Below are 16,958 nucleotides of genomic sequence, written 5' to 3' on the forward strand. Positions count from 1 at the left end.
AGGGTCTCATGATTTGGATAACAGATTTAATAAGTTAACTCTAGTTGAAAATCTAATATGTTGTCTTTTTAATTCTTAAAAAGCTACTTTTTTATCAGTCGTCTAAATATTTTTTAGACCCGTCAAGAAAATCAAGTCACTTCAAATTAATTTATTTTTTATTAAAAAACATATTACCAATAACTTAGATATTTTTTTACATAATTTATTTTTAAATGATATGCAATTATGCATCATAGCAAGTACAGTAATTTTCTAACTACTGTTTTGTGAGAAGGAGACAAGACATAATAATAAGATAAATTAGTAATACAGCAGACTGCTCATGGACTTTCGAAGAGACTTTCTAGAATCCTTTCTTCGAGTTTTGGGACTTGAAGCATCCATCACACACACACACACACACACAAGATTTTAAACCATTTTTTTATTAACGAAGGACAGACCACATCGATGGGTCTCATCTCATCGACGGAAAATACACATCTTACACACGGGACTTGTAGATCAGTGGCCTTGGCAGGGTTGCCCTGCCTGAGTGTCCTGGTTCGAGCTCTTGTATATACCCAGCATTTGAGGGTTTAATTGTTGTGGTCAATTCGTGTGACTTGTTTCGCTTTCGTTCCGGGTTCGACCCTCTATGTGTACGCCTGTCACCCCCGCGGTGCCTTACCTGCTCCTGGGCTTGCAGGATGTCCAGCGGGCCGTGGGGAATAGTCGTGGTGCGCGTAAACTGGCCCGGACACCTCACGTAAATCAAAAAAAAAAAAATACACATCTTCGGTCAGTGCCAAAGTCTACAAATAAATAAAATAAAATAAATAAAAACCTTTTTTAAATAAATTTAAAACCCCCAAAAGACTGAAACCACAATATATATATATAGATGTAGATCTAGAACAGAGAAGAAAAAAAAAGAAGAAACAAAAGAGGGGGAGAAGGAGATAGAAAAGGAAAAAAAAAAAAGAAAAAAATTATATAAAAATAAATTTAGTTGCAAAGCATTGTAGATTTATATGTTCGATTTTTTTGTGGGTGTGGGGGTAAAAAAAAACTATACAATATAGATTTTTAACTTTTAATTAGATATAAATTATAATTAAATAAATTATATCTCTGAGAAAACATAAACTCACCTCAACGAGAAATGGTATAAATACATATTAACAACAACGAGAGAGAGAGAAAAAAAGAAAAACAAGCAAGACGAGGTCTGTATACTATTCTTCTCTCTCACTCACTAACTACATAGCTGATGACATAGCACATTTTTAATATTATATTATTATATTCGCTTCTCTTCTGTTTTGTTTTTAGCCAGAGCGAAGGGAGAAAAAAATCTCACAGAGACGCACGCATTTAATATTCGGAACAGGATTATCCCATTTTTTTTGTTCTCATCTTCGAAAAATTTGAGCGCTGGTCGGTCTCTTCCTAAGTTCAAAATTTTTCTTCGTTTTCTTTCGATTTAAAAGCTGGATTTGGTGCTGTTTTTTTTGTGTGCACAAAACCGCTCTTGAAGCAGTTTTTTGTTAGAGGTTTTCGTCGCTTCTTCTTCTTGTTTGTGGTGTGTTTTTGGTCTGAATGCGTTTTCTGTTTCTTTTCTTTTAAGGTTTCAGTTTGAAGCAGAAAGCTTTAGCAGCATTTTCTTTCTTTCTTTCTTTCGGAATTTTGTTTTCTTTGAGAAGCTTAGCTGGTATTTTGTTGCCTTTTCAAATCTTATCAAATTGTAACAAGTTTTGGATCTAATAATACCTTGATATATATATATATGTGTGTGTGTGTATATATATATATTGTTTTTCTTTTAAATTTTGGTTCCAATCAATACCTACTTTTGTGTTTGATCTGCATTTTCTTTTGCACTTTCCGAGCAACCAAACAGGAAAAGAATTTGATGCTAATGTAAAATGTTTCGACACTGATCTTTGGTTTTTTTATTTTGCAGGAAGTCTACGTGAGCCTGTTTGATTTCAAAAGGTGTGGCTTTTCAGCTTAAGACAGTTTGTGATAGTAGTTCAAATTTGTGGTTCCAAGAGTGAAGGTTCATTAGTCAAATATATATACAGTCTCACCATGTTTCGAAACGGAAACAATCAAGGGATTTTTTTTTATCTCCACTAATACAAGAAAGTTACTCCCTCATTTTTGTTTTTAATCTTTTGGAGCTGTTTCTTTCACTACTTTGACTCATTGATTTGAAGGCTCAAAAAGCAATGCTATAGCGGTGTTGAGTGACATCCTTTTGTCCTCGTTACAGTGTTTATTGTCCTTTTCCATTTTGCCAGTGTTCGTGGATACTCTTTCCTTGAATTTATTAGCAAGAGCAAGTAGTTTTTTTGTCAAATTTCTGCCAGTGGAATCTGGTTCTTGCCTTTCGGGCCGAAAGGATGTCTAGATCCTGAGGATATTTTTGGGTACCATTTTTTGATCATCAAAGGATGCCAAATACAAATTTACAAGCTGTGAAATGGGTATTTTTTCTTTTTGAGGGACTTGTGTTAAATGGTGAAAACGGTCTTGTCAATGGAGTGGTCTGCTACTGATATATCCGGAGGGGTATAGGTTTATTGTCGGTGGTACTTGTCTTTTGAATCCAACATGGACGGGACAGGATGTTAATGCATGAAACGTTTTAGTGTGTCTTGTAGACATGCTGTTGTTGTTGTTGTTGGCTCTATAACTCTAGTGGGGCTTTGATTGAGAGAACAACTGGAGGTTTCTGATACATTAATTTTGTGGTGGTAGTGATGAGTAGAGAACAGAAGAAGGGGAAGCAAGAGAAAGGCGGCTCGGATGTTGCTGTGAAGGTGGTTGTCGCAGTTAAAGCCTCCAAGGAGATTCCTAAGACTGCTTTGGTCTGGGCTTTGACTCATGTTGTGCAACCTGGAGACTGCATTACTCTTCTTGTGGTTGTCCCTTCACACGCTCCAGGTATATTTTCCATTTCCTTTCATTGACGTCATGCTATTGTCTAATCTTGATTAGTAAACTTTGTCTGGGATGTTTTGTAGTTTGATATTTCATTATTGATTCTAATTTTGCTCTATCATTTCCTGTTTTAGAACGTACTTTGGGGTCTAACTTTCTTAATTAGTTGGTAAATATGATTGTCTTCACCATTTCTTCAGGTCGAAGATTATGGGGATTCCCAAGATTTGCTGCTGACTGCGCCAATGGTCACCGGAAGTCTCATTCGGGAGCAACCTCAGATCAGAGGTGTGACATTACAGATTCCTGTTCCCAGATGATCCTTCAGCTTCATGATGTTTATGATCCAAACAAAGTGAGTGCCGCAATCTAATTTCTTGTGGGTGCTGAACTCCATACATGCCTTTGCTGATACTACATTTCGTATCCTGATCCCCGTTCACAGATCAATGTGAAGATAAAAATTGTTTCTGGATCACCTTGTGGGGCAGTCTCTGCAGAAGCCAAGAAGGCGCAAGCCAACTGGGTTGTACTAGACAAGTAATGCTCCAATCTTCATTGAGTATAGTATCATACTTCATCCCTGTCAGTTAAAAAAAAAAGACCTTTAAGATTTTAAATTATTGAGTTCTTGCCTCATTCAAGTTCCCAATACTGATTTGCTTGATCCAGAATATATGTTGATGCTTATGATTCATGATTCTATGTTTGGGCTTCTTCTATAGACAGCTGAAGCACGAGGAAAAACGCTGCATGGAAGAGCTGCAATGCAACATAGTGGTTATGAAACGATCCCAGGCAAAAGTCCTCCGCTTGAATCTGGTTGGAACATCAAAGGAACCTGAAGTTGTGGGCCCATCACCTTCCAAACTAAATGAAGCTTCTGAGCAGCATTCAAAAAATAAGAATAATTCTTCAGGCTCCATTCGAGGACCGGTGGTTACTCCAACAAGTAGTCCAGAGCTTGGAACACCCTTTACTGTGACTGAAGCAGGAACTTCATCAGTCTCAAGTGATCCGGGAGCTTCACCATTTTTTATCTCAGAAACAAATGGAGAACTCAAGAAAGAGGAACCACTGGTCATTAAGGAAAATAGGGATCTTGATGAATCTAGTTCAGACACAGACACTGAACATTTATCTTTGGCTTCAAGTTTAAGGTTTGAACCATGGGTAGGAGAGTTACTTGGTTCTCATATTAAATCCTCAAGACACGTAGAAGAAAGCTCTCAGAGAAGTAATTGCATGGCGCAAACATCAACAACAGAAGCTTTGCTAGAGAAGTTCTCAAAACTTGATAGACAAACAGGAATTGGAATGTCAAACTACAGGACTGATCTAGACTTGAGTGTAAACGTGAGAGAGGCAATATCATTATCCAGAAATACGCCTCCTGGCCCGCCTCCTTTGTGTTCGATATGTCAGCATAAGGCACCTGTATTTGGGAAGCCCCCAAGGTGGTTTAGCTATGCTGAGTTGGAGCTTGCTACTGGAGGATTTTCGCAAGCCAATTTCTTGGCAGAGGGTGGGTTTGGATCTGTTCACAGAGGTGTATTGCCAGATGGCCAGGCAGTTGCTGTCAAGCAGCACAAATTGGCTAGCTCACAGGGGGATGTAGAATTTTGCTCAGAGGTGGAAGTCCTTAGCTGTGCTCAGCATCGAAATGTTGTTATGCTCATCGGGTTTTGTATTGAGGACAGAAGGAGGTTGTTAGTTTATGAATATATATGCAACGGGTCACTAGATTCTCATCTGTATGGTAATTTTTCTTTATCCCTGCATGAAGAGTTTGATGCTTGTATAACTGAAAAACACTCTATATATGGTCCTAATGAGGTGACGTTTTTTTGCATAGTAATAGATACCTTTAATTTAAAGTTAGGTTTGTGGATGCCAATTTTGGTTGCATTTTTCTAAGAAAGCTTTATTCTTTAGGGCATCATAGGGAGCCATTAGAATGGTCCGCGCGCCAGAAGATTGCAGTAGGAGCTGCTCGAGGGTTACGTTATCTTCATGAAGAATGCAGAGTAGGTTGCATAGTCCATCGTGATATGCGGCCAAACAACATTCTCATAACCCATGATTTTGAACCCCTGGTATGAATATTCATAGTTTCTTTCTCAAAATCAGACACTTATAAATGTAAATGCTAATCACAACTGCTTCATTTTTGCATCTTCTCTATCATCAAAGTCCTCTTCTTTTTACCTTCCGTTTCCTAGTCCAGCATCTCATATTTTTTAGATACAACAGAACCGGAGTAGAACCCTTGTAGACCTTCACTCTGCTTTTCATGTATGCAGCACCTCCGTGCTTGACAAGCTTTTTTAGGTGTTGTCTTCCTTTGAATTTCTCGGATGTTTTTTGAGATATTTTTATTGTGTTTCATGATGTATGAAATGTGTAATTCACTTGCCAACCTGTTGAATTTATTGACCTTAATTCAGCTTTGATTTCTAGGTTGGAGATTTTGGCCTAGCAAGGTGGCAGCCTGATGGCGATACTGGTGTTGAAACAAGAGTGATCGGAACATTTGGGTAAATTTCAGATAGTGTGCCTTATTGCCTTTTCCTTCCACATGCAATTGCAGTATAGAATAAGATGTTCTTCTCTGTTGCAGGTATTTGGCTCCAGAATATGCTGAAACCGGTCAAATCACAGAAAAAGCTGATGTTTATTCCTTTGGAGTAGTTTTGGTCGAGCTTGTTACAGGACGAAAGGCAGTGGACCTCAACCGGCCAAAGGGCCAGCAGTGTCTCACGGAATGGGTATGCTGTAGGGATCGGTTTGTCAATCCTTAGCTTTCTCTTTGTAATCCACAACATCAATTCTAGCATTTTCTTGTTCTTTTAGGCTGTATGTTTAGTGTAATCTCACTAAGACATTGTCAAAATGCATGACAGGCACTACTGATAGAATCAGAAAGATAAAATCATTTCTTGCATCCTTTTAGGCTGTAGCTTCCTTGTTTTTATATTCTAATTCTTAATCATATTGATCTGGATAGGCGCGCCCTCTATTGGAAGAATATGCCATAGTGGAACTGATTGACCCACAGCTTGGCAATCACTATTCAGAACAGGAGGTCTACTGCATGCTCCATGCAGCATCGATATGCATACGACGGGATCCTCATTCCAGGCCTCGTATGTCTCAGGTAAACAAAACTTTCAATTTGAAGAACATTCTGGCTTGCCTTACAATACATGGATCTGAATGAGCATGTTCTAAGGCAATCCCTTAGACAATGGAAAATCCAGATAAGTTTGCTTTGTTGTCAAATCTGCATAGAAACAAATGTGAATCACTCAAAGTTACGAAGACATAGGGGATTTTGTTTGTGTGTGTGCGTTTTTGAAAATATCACGTTTTGTGTTGGAAAACCTTGTGGAAACGCGCTCTTGTTAAATTTCGCTTACGGGAAAGATCTTGACAATGCTTTACTTTCTCATGCACAGAGCATTCTGTTGTTTTGGATAGTTATAATCAAACATATTTTTTCTTTCTTGTTTGTGTTGTTTGGGAGAAGGTTCTCCGCATACTAGAAGGTGACATGCATGTTGACACGAATTACATGTCAGCACCCGGGTATGATGTGGGGAACCGGAGTGGAAGGATTTACATAGATAGAACAGCAGCAGCAGCAGCCGCCATCAAAACATTATGGTGTTCTGCTGTCAACGAATGAGGCATTGGAAGGATTCAGTGGGAAGCTCTCTTTCGACACCCTAGAGCCAACTTTCCGGGAAAGGGATACCGCCAGGAGGATTTCATGCCAAGATGATTTGTAAAGTGCTAACCCTTAATGAACCACATATGGTATGCTAAATATGTCGCTGGCCCATTTGCATTTTGTATTTGTTTTGTTTTCCTTTTTTTTGCCTTGTGTATGTTCAAATGCCATCTTGATTTTGCTTTGTATAGTAGAAGGGAAGTAGGGGTCGCAATGTTCTGTGTAATTCTTTGGTAAATGATAGGAACTGATATCAAATAGCAACGATGCAGAGTATTAGTGAATACGTAATGCTTCGAATCAATGAAGCAGCAGCTTCTGGGAATCTGTCTCTTTCTCTGTGTTTGTTAATCTTGGGCTGTTCATTAGTTTTGAATCTTTGAAAATTGAGGTCAAGAAGCAGACAAAACTAATCTTAGATTTGTCCTAACCTCGGGAAGCAACCACAACCAGAAAACATGAAACATGATAGGGCATTAAACGAGGAGGAGGGGTTGCAATGATGAAAGGAAAACATTTTCTTACCTCGCATGTAATTTCCTGAATTTCAAATTATTGGAAATGCAATAAATCCAAGCATTGAATTTGATGGCGACAAAAGCCTTGGAAATTCATGACGACGCAGTTAATTGTTCCTTGGTACCATGTGGTCGGTCCCATAGTTTGCTCTTCATCTCGTTACCCGCAGGACCAGGTTGGTCGCCGTATTGTCTTTATCGTTACCTCTGTTTGATGATTCTGATTTTCAGCCAACTCTAACCTGAAATTGAAGGGGGTTTTTTTTTTTAAAAAAAAAAATAGGGCAATGGGAATAATTTTTTTAATTTTTTAAAAGTAGCACAATAAAAATAAAATATTAAAAAAATAACACACTTTTGAAAAAATATCACAACTTATTAAAAAAATCAATTTTTTTAGAAGTTATTTTAAATTTCAAAATAAATAAATATTATCTAATACCTTTATCATGATAAAGATGATATTTATTTATTTTTCAAAGATAATATTTTAAAATATAATATTTCATTTATAAAGATAATAGATAATATTTTTTCTTTTTAAAATAATTTTAATCCTATCTTATATCAAATTTATTTAATTTTACATCAAAACCATAATCTTTTTTTTTTTAATCTATAGGTTTGCATAAGAATAAAATATTTATTTTGATATAATATTCTAATTTATTTATTTAATGAAAAAACCAGTTTACCTAATAATAAAAAAATACAAATTAAGAATTCTATTAATCTGTTTAGAGCTTAATGGTGACGATATGTACTCGGCACCCAAAGACAACACCACGTGTCAAGCATTCATTCATTTGGTTAGGTAGTGTAGTCAGTTTGTGGGCTCCTAAATTAAGAGGCTCCACCATCTTTTTGTATCTGCCCAACAAAATATTGTTTTGTTTGTGGGCTCCTAACGTTACTGTAAGTTCACAAGATATTTTTTGTTTTCCATCCTAGATTAGTAACTTTTTATTTTTATTTTTTTAATAATATAATTTTAGCAAGAATTTTTAAATTTGTGTATTTTTGAAAAATGACCCTAAATCTTAGTTTTTTTCTTCAATTACACCTTAATTGAACTAATATGAGCTTCAAGTTCCAGCAAATATTTTATGTTGATCCTTGATCTTTTTTTATTTTTTTTATCAAATTAACTTTAAATTTCAATTTGTTTCTTCAATTAAGTCTATAATTGAGTTAATTGGACTTCTAAACTTTGTTGTATTTTTTATTTTGATCATTGGTTTGCAAACTTAACCATTTTTGCCCTGAATTCCAATTTTTCTCCTTTATTAACCCCCCAATTGAATGAACTGAACTTTGAACTTTGGTCTTTCAATTCAATTATGATTAATTTCATACATTTATTTTTTAATTTTCTTTAATTAAACACTAAATTACATGCCCGTATTATTTTTTATCAACTATAAATTAAATTCTTTTATGATTCCAACCCAAACTCTATTTTATTTTGAATAATTTTTTTTCTAAACTAATTGTTTTCCTGAATTTTAAAATACTTTTGAAGACTTTCTTTCAAGATTTTGAAGAGGTAAAATTCAAGTTATGACATTTTTAATTTTTAATTATTTAGCTAATTTCAATCCTTTTCTAAATATTCCTTCAGAATTTCATCCCTAATTGTATTTTTCTTATCCTTGCATGTTGCAACCTTTTTCAATTTGGTCATTGGCTTTCCAATTTTTTATTATTTAGCCAATGACAACCTTTTCCTTAATTTTACCCTTTTCTTTCTTATTGTTTTTTCATTTTTTCATTTTCTTATTTTTTTTATTTAATTATACATTTTTTTTTACTTTCATCCTTCAAAATTTGATTGGTTTTGAATTAGGCTTTATAATTTATTTTGGTTTGCTTTATATAGGTTTTATCAAGATCTTAAACAAACATCCCCGCATTTGGTTAGTGTTCAATTTTATGAGTTTCTATTTTTGTTATTGTATAATTAAGTAAAAAATAGTTTACAAAAATAAAAAGAATGAAGTTATTAAACCAAATAGAGTCCATGACCTGAGTTATAGGTTTAATAGGTTAAGCCACGAAATCCAATTCAATCCAATATGTCATCGTCTCCTTATGTAGAAAAAATAAAAAAGATATCATCTTGGATTTTTTTGTAAAGCCAAACATGTTTTTTTATTAATTGTCCAGGTTGCTTTTAAATTTGTTAAATCGATTATGTTACATTGAGGGAACTCCTAGACAATTTAATTTCAAGCTCGAGCTAGGCAAGGAGGTTTTGATATTGACCTGTTGAGTCAGGTTTAACAACACTATCAAAGAGTTTCTCATGGCCTAAACATTTTTTTTTTACATTCAAATAATATTTTGTTTAACCTGCAACGTATTACAAGATAGTTATCTAGCTAGAAAAAACTAAAAGATAAGGTGAATACATTGGTCGCCTCCTCACAAAGCTATGTTATTGGAACAATACTTTGTTTTTTTTTTTTAATTTTTAATTTTATCCTTTAATATTGATTTTATTGACAATTAAATTTCATGATTTATTTTGATTTATTCTTTATAGGGTTATCTTAATCTTATGATCCAGGTTGTGGATTTGGCGAATTAATTTTTGTTCTTTATCTTCTTTTTTTTAATTCATGCTTCAACATTGGGTTGATTGGAAATTAAGGTTCATAAATTATTTTATTTTTCTTTCTTTTAGATTATCTCAATCTCATGACCCTGTTGGTGGGTTAACATGGGTTGAGTCAAATCAATTTTTTTTTTAATTTTATCTTTTAACATTGAGTTGATTAGAAATTATGATTCATATTTTGTTTTGATTTGTTTTTTATGAAGTTATCTCATTCTCATGACTTAAGTCGTGGGTTTGTCAGATTAACCAATGTTGACTCAAGTAATTTTTTTTGTTTTTTTGTAATTAATATTTTTTTTTGATTTTCTTCTTTCAACATTAGGTTGATTGATAATTTAACTCCATAATTTGTTTTGATTTGCTTTATATGAGGTTATCATGGTCTCATAATCCAAGTCGTGAATTTGACAAGTTGACCTTGGTTGATTCAGGCAAATCCAATAAATTACTGTTTCAATATTTTTTTTAAAAAAAAAAGATGCCGTTTTAAAATTGTTTTAAATCAAATTATATTTTTATTGGTGATCCAAAATGTTTTGAAACTTGTCAAGTTAACTAAATTATATCATATAACCCCTCAAGAAACAATTTAAATATCTTTTTACACTCAAAGAAAATGTGATCTAGCTCTTAAGATATTGCGAAACAATAATCTAGCAATTGTCTAAGCCTCCAACCTCAGTGACCGCTCATTGTACAGATTGCTAATTAATTACTGTGGAAAAAAGTTGAGGGAGGAGAAGAGGAAGAGCTAAAAGAAGCAATGAAAAATGGATATTACATATTTTGGATCCCAACCAACCAAAAAACAGAAAAATGTAGAGAAAAAAAATGTTATTCTTCTGTTCTCTAAATGTCTATATTTGCTGGACGTCTGAAGAAGAAGAAGAGAAATTATGTCAGATTGTTGATGTTCCCACACGTGTCTCTGTCACCATGAATTCTATTTTTCTTTTCCTTATTTCTCTAGTCTTTTCATGCTGGGTTTGTCATCATTGTCAAGTTTCTTTGAAACTTTTTCTTGCTCATGATGTTTGCTTAATTTTCTCCTCCCCTTTTGACCCAAATCGGCATTCTTCTCTTCATTCTTACAGTAGGGAAATTCACTACAGTATCCTCCTCAGCCACCCACCTGGCAAAACGAAGGGAGAGTTTTAATCGACAATATATACCTGTAAACTTTATAAATCTTTCGCATTATTAAAAGCTTATCAATGCAAAAAACAGTCAAAATCAAGGTGAGACCGATATCATCATGGTTTTTCCAGGTAAAGAAAGAAACATCTAGGATTACTCTAGGGGATATCTAGTATAAAACCTCAGGAAAAGAGTTGATTGTAAGGTAATACGAACATAATCATGATACAAGTTTAGGTGCGTGTCTACTATTAAAAAAAAAAAAGAAAGTTGATTGTAACTGGAAGCACCTCAAGGGAACAAAGAAGCTAAAAATGGCAGAAAGGAGGATGTTTCTACTTTCTTGTCATGATTTTGTCTTTGCTCATTTGTAAGGAAAAAAAAAGGGGGGGGGGGGGGGGAATGTAGCGTATGATGTCATTAATTCGATCGGATTAAGGTAAAATTCGAACTTAATCAAGTTCTGATCCGTTCACCATTCTTTCTTTCTTTTTTGTAATTAAGAATCATTAATTATGAAAAACAATTAGATTTTATTTTAATCTATTTATCTTAGTTTCTTCAATCGCACCATGATGGTGCTGTGTAGCTATTAAAAGCTTTTCTTATCCCTATCCTCTCTCTTTTCCGCCTTATCCTTAGACGTGCTGCTGGCTTAATGGTAAAATAATAGTCTGCGATTTTTTTAATTGTTGTTTATTGCCACCCCAATTATTGAATTAATTAAATGTTCATCCAATGGAAACTGTTATATATGAACATTTGAAATGCAAAACAGATAAAAAAAACAAGAGAAATTTACTGTGATTGGGGACGGAATTATTTACCTGAACTGGGTGACAAAGTGGTGCAAGAAGATTGAAGCTTCCAGCCTGGCGAGGTCAAGTCCAGGACATAATCTTTGTCCTCCTCCAAATGGAGTGAAGCTGCCATTAATGCTCATATCCTTGTCCTGTAAGAGATCGAGCAAGTTAAAATGCTAGAAATTAAAGACACCAAAATAATAGCAAGAACTAACTATTTGCAAATTAAGCAATTGATCTCTTACTTGCCACCTCCATGGATTGAATTCGTAAGGCCACTCATAGTTGTTTTCATCAAGATGAACTGACCTGAAATATGCAAAAGCACACCATCCTTTGGGTATCAAATACCCTTTAATTTCTGTGTCCTTCATCGCCTTTCTCATCACCCCGATTATTATGTTTCCCATTCTTAGAGTTTCTGTGATCACCTATATATAATTAGGGAAGAAAACAAATTTATTGTTAATATTTTCACTCATTTTAATTAATTCTCCATCAAATAATGAGGATTGAAAATGGTACATATATATATATATATATATATACCGTTTGAGTAAAGGGTAGAGATAAATAATCAGTCCAGCACAATGGCTCCCCATGCTGAGCTTTGAGACTTTTCAATTTCATGTTCTCCTTCTGATCAGATTCAATCATCATATGTATGAAAAGACTGCCTCAATAAAGATAAAAAGGAAAAAACGACAGGAAAAAAAGAAGAAGAAAAAAGTGCTATGATGGTTACAAGTCACACGTGGAGAAGTCACAAAGTCGACATTGATAGGGCACCTAACCATAAAATTGACCCTTAACTAGAAGCACTATCATTTTGAGAACAATCCCCACACGTTTCCTTGGTGAAACCCTAGGATTCTGCTCTTAATTTAATGAGGATACTTTCATTCGGACAGTGGGTTCAAATTTAGTTATGTTTTTTTTTTTTTCATTTAATGAAGAAACCTTAGTATTTACGGTTTAAATTATTGAGTTGAGATATTTTTTATTATAATATTAAAATTTTAGTGACAAAATAATCACAAGTTCAAATATTATTTATTTAATAAAAATTAAATATAAAATAATCCGTACAAGTTTCAATCCAACCAATTCTGTTGTTTAATTTAGTTTAGTTGAATGTTTCTATTCTTCACATTCTTATATAAATATTATAAAAAATATGTATGTTAAGAAACCAATTTAATATTTTTTTTAAATAAAAAAATTAAAAACCAATTTTTAAAAGCTTCTTGAATCGCAAAATCGAAGCTCAGTGTTAGTTTCTAAAATGAAGATCTTGTTGTTCATCAGTGCAGTCAGTTCTGTCGGTGGGCAAACCCTAGTAGCTGTATGGAAGACCTATGAGAAATTAATGGCATAAGATAAGAGTGTGATCATAGGGAAGATGTCCCCAGAGGATAAGAAAGCTGAGAACAACAGTATTATTATTTGCAAGGGTAGTCAAAATAAATGGTCATATATAAAACTCAGAAAATGACAAATAATAAATAATAAATCGACACCTAGCTAGCTAGCTATATACAGAGAGCTAGAATTACTGGAGCGTACTAGTCGCTAGTAAATTAAAGAAGATTGCCATGTCATGAAAGAGAATGCAAATTAAAACCAGGATGGAAACAAGAAATCAAGTCTGAAACAAAATGACTAATTATTAAGAGAAGAACAATGGCTAATTAATAACTCCAAGAAATTAAGTTAAGAATATATATATATTGAAGAAGGGAGTTGGGAAATGAATAAATTGATGAGCATGCATACCGTCAATTGTTGCAGAGCAGCAGGGCAATCTGAAAGGTACTTAACAGCAAGAGTCATGAGGACCGGCACTGAATCCTCACCAGGTATCATCATATCGATCATATTATCAGCTATTAAATCATCTGTTAACTGTTCACTTGCATCATTAAGCAACACTTCCGCTACATCCTTTGGTGCCATTGAAACAATCCCAGCTCTACCTTCTCTTTTAGATTGGATGATTTTCTGCACTAACTTCACCATTTTCTTCTTTGCCTGGAAACCCAAAAGCAAATTCATTTTTCATCGCTGGCCACTTGTATATTTTTCTATCTCTTCGTACAAATTAAGAGAATGTGCGTGTGTGTGTGTGTGTCTGTGTAGCGTATCGTTGGCTATTAACTTGCCTGTAATGATCGATAAAGTTGACTTCCAGGGATGTTTAAAGGTAAGGACATGAGACCAGCAATGAATTCTTGGAACTGTTTCTTTAGCAGCTCCATTTCTTCACCAGGATCCAAACTAATCAATGCCTTGACTAATACTTGAAAGGCAATCTGGAGACATTTATACAACAAAGGGTTTTTACTTGGTAACTTTTTGGGGAAATTAAAGGGCTGTAAATATATGTTGTAATCATCATGAGTCTCTTTTACGAGACAATATGATTCATGCAAGCCCCATACTCCACTAAGCTTGGTTTTTTACTTTCTAGCAAAATCATTCCAAACTTGAGTAGAAGCCGGAGATAAAATTCAAACATCAATCGTTTCTTTCTTCAGCTAGAGAGAGAGAGAGGGTGTGTTATCATTGCATGTACGTCGTAGTGATTTAATTGGGTTCTCTTTTATGTTTTTTTCTTCATAAAAACATGTAAAAAAAACAAAACAAAACAAAAAACATAGAAGAAGATGAAAGATGCCAGAGATAGGGTTAAGAGCCCGACATCTTTTGTTTTATCTTGTGTCTAATTGAACTCTTCTCAAAAAGAAAAAAAGAAAAAAAAAAGGCACCGTCATAGAATCAGAGAATATCGAAGAAAACTAGCTAGAGATAGATTTCAAACTCCTAAAAAATAGAATTCAGTTCTCTAAACCGCGCACACACAGAAAACTAAGAGAGAGAGAGAGAAGAAGCTAGGGGACTAACATTCTTGGTTTCATCTTGTATGAAAATGGGCTGGTCTTCTCTCCATTTCTCCATTGATTCTTGAACATAACTTTGCATGTCTCGGGTGATTTGAGCTTTGAGATGAGGGGATTTGAAGAAGGCACCTATGAGACCATGAATTCTCCTTTGTAAGCTCCCATTGATGAGCAAAATGGAAGATTTTCCCATCAACTCGGTTAGAGATTTCGGGTAAGAAGGAACGAACACCTTTGCATCACTTTGTAGTATAAATTTGCTCACTTCTGCATCTGTTGATACTATAGTCGGACTTCCAAATATATGTGACTTGAACACCTTCCCATACCTACAAATTAAAAATGGAAAATAAAGTAAATTTTTAGTATATACTAGCTAGCTAAAAGGTTAATTTTGTGGTTAACAAGTAACCATAACCCTCTTCTTAAGCATCATTTCTGATATGTGATGTAATTACTTTCTAATCACAAATTAGCCTAATCTAATCTAATCACCTGACAAGATAAGTAACCAAGATTAACCTTACATGTACCTAAAAGCTATACGAAAATGATAACAAAAAAAAATCAAGTATTGATTTGGGATGTTATATCTAGTGCTGCTAGCTAATACACGTATCCTTAACTGCTACTGCTACTACTTCTACTTACATGCGACGGCGTTTATCCATGAAGCTTTCAGGGCGGTCTGAGTAAGCACATGAAACGAAGTCGATGGTTTCACCGATAAAGGGCCATCCAAGAGTGCCTAAAGGAAGTGGGGTTTTGTACTTTGATGATGATAATCTGATCGTCATCATACTACTGCTACTAAACCAGCTGCTGTTCCTGTAGAGAAATATTATGGCAGTACTGGACAACGAGATTGCTAACGCAATCCACAATAAATTGTCCGTGTTAATATTCATGATATTAACTTAATTTCACACTCGTATCCTATTCCTACAGAGCTCTCTGTCTCTCTCTCTCTCTCTCTCTCTCCCCCCCTCTCTCTTTCTCTCTCTTTCCTTTGCTTAAATACGGTTTCCTAATTATGGCGATGATGAGTATACTTTATATATATGAGAGGATGATGAGTAAGTATTTGTTTGCAAGGAAAATATATATGATATGAGAGTGTACGTACGAGCACGCGTGGCGTGGGGCAGAGAGAGAACAAGGTTGGAGGTCAAGGTAGTGTGTGTAAGAATATTTGTTTTCTCGATTAGTATAATAATGAGGAGATGCTAGCTTGTGATAAGTATTAGCTACTACTAAGCTTAGTATTGGCTTCTTTAGCGACAGTGGGCCTAAATGATGCCCCCTCTACTCTACGATGAAAAATCATTTATATATATATATATATATATATACTCTGATTAACTATATAGTTAATCAGTATACGTGCTGGTAAAAATATTCTACCTTGTTAATTAACTATTAAGGTTATTTTTATATTTTATTACATTACAATGAGTGTAATATTTGTGTTGTTGCTTCCAGCTCTGATTAAATTGTGTTTTTTTTTGTTGATTTAAAGTAGTATTAATTAGAGGCTTATTTAAGTGCTTGATTTGGAAGAAAACTCTGATTAATTATGTAAGGAAACGTTTTTTCTTTGAAATATCTTATATATTTTTACGTGAATCCTTTAATTGGTCACGAGTCACAATTATACGGTAACATGCATTGATCAAATTATGATCACTAAGATTGAATACATGAAATACCAACTACCGTATGTAGAAGAAGAGTAAAAAGAAAACCACGAGGGGTAGCTTAACTGGTCATATCTTAGGTTTACTTCCAATGGTTACGAGTTCGAGTCCTCTCAGGGTTGCTAGAAGCTTATATGGTCGTTAACTTCAGGACCCGCGCATAAGATTAGTCGAGGTGCGCGTAAGCTAGTCTAAACACCCATGTTAATAAAAAATATTAAAAAAATAAATAAAAAGAAACATTCTTCAAAAACTCATAAATATATAAGTATCATGATAAGTTTGTTTTTTTAAAAAAACAATACATGAATCTTAACAGTAATTAATTAATTGAGGAGGGAATTCATCGTTTGCCTTTTGAAAAAGTATTGTTCACTTAAATAGTTTTTTTTCTTTTAAGAATTAGTTTTTTTAATTTATTTTTTAATGATTTTTTTATCCTTATCTCGTAATCTGAATCCCAAGTTTGGTTGGTTAGCTTGGATTTTTCTATCTTTTTTTTAAAAAAAATTCAATATCATCTTTTAATATTTGGTTATTTTGAAATTAAGCTTCATAATATATTTTAGTTTATTTTCTATGAGGTTATCCTGGTCTCATTACCTGGATTACGAGTTTG

General features: G+C 34.1%; 2 protein-coding genes across 3 annotated transcripts; one reads left to right on the plus strand and one right to left on the minus strand.

Moving 5' to 3' along the window:
* The first annotated feature begins 1,187 nt into the window (after positions 1–1,187).
* LOC18094853 (inactive protein kinase SELMODRAFT_444075-like) lies at positions 1,188–6,989 on the plus strand. Its single transcript, XM_052449940.1, is given in 12 exon segments — positions 1,188–1,211; positions 1,949–1,980; positions 2,749–2,934; positions 3,132–3,286; positions 3,377–3,471; positions 3,657–4,690; positions 4,867–5,027; positions 5,392–5,468; positions 5,552–5,699; positions 5,939–6,088; positions 6,461–6,559; positions 6,561–6,989. Coding segments are annotated over 10 exon segments (2,265 nt in total). The 5' UTR covers positions 1,188–1,211; positions 1,949–1,980; positions 2,749–2,750; the 3' UTR covers positions 6,723–6,989.
* Positions 6,990–10,554: 3,565 nt separating this feature from the next.
* Positions 10,555–15,550, minus strand: LOC7465155 (3-epi-6-deoxocathasterone 23-monooxygenase CYP90D1). 2 transcript variants are annotated; one of them, XM_002298372.4, is made up of 8 exons: positions 15,294–15,550; positions 14,647–14,971; positions 13,905–14,054; positions 13,519–13,773; positions 12,292–12,381; positions 11,988–12,173; positions 11,767–11,891; positions 10,555–10,934 (listed from the first exon to the last, which is right to left on the minus strand). In XM_002298372.4, the coding sequence occupies exons 1-8, from the start codon at positions 15,548–15,550 to the stop codon at positions 10,841–10,843; spliced, it is 1,482 nt and encodes a 493-aa protein (XP_002298408.3). In that variant the 3' UTR covers positions 10,555–10,840. The 2 variants fall into 2 exon arrangements, with proteins under 2 accessions (XP_002298408.3, XP_024461645.1); XM_024605877.2 differs by lacking the exon at positions 12,292–12,381.
* Positions 15,551–16,958: the final 1,408 nt, after the last annotated feature.

This window comes from Populus trichocarpa, chromosome 1 (genome assembly GCF_000002775.5).
Source record: "Populus trichocarpa isolate Nisqually-1 chromosome 1, P.trichocarpa_v4.1, whole genome shotgun sequence".
NCBI classification, from domain to species: Eukaryota; Viridiplantae; Streptophyta; class Magnoliopsida; order Malpighiales; family Salicaceae; genus Populus; species Populus trichocarpa.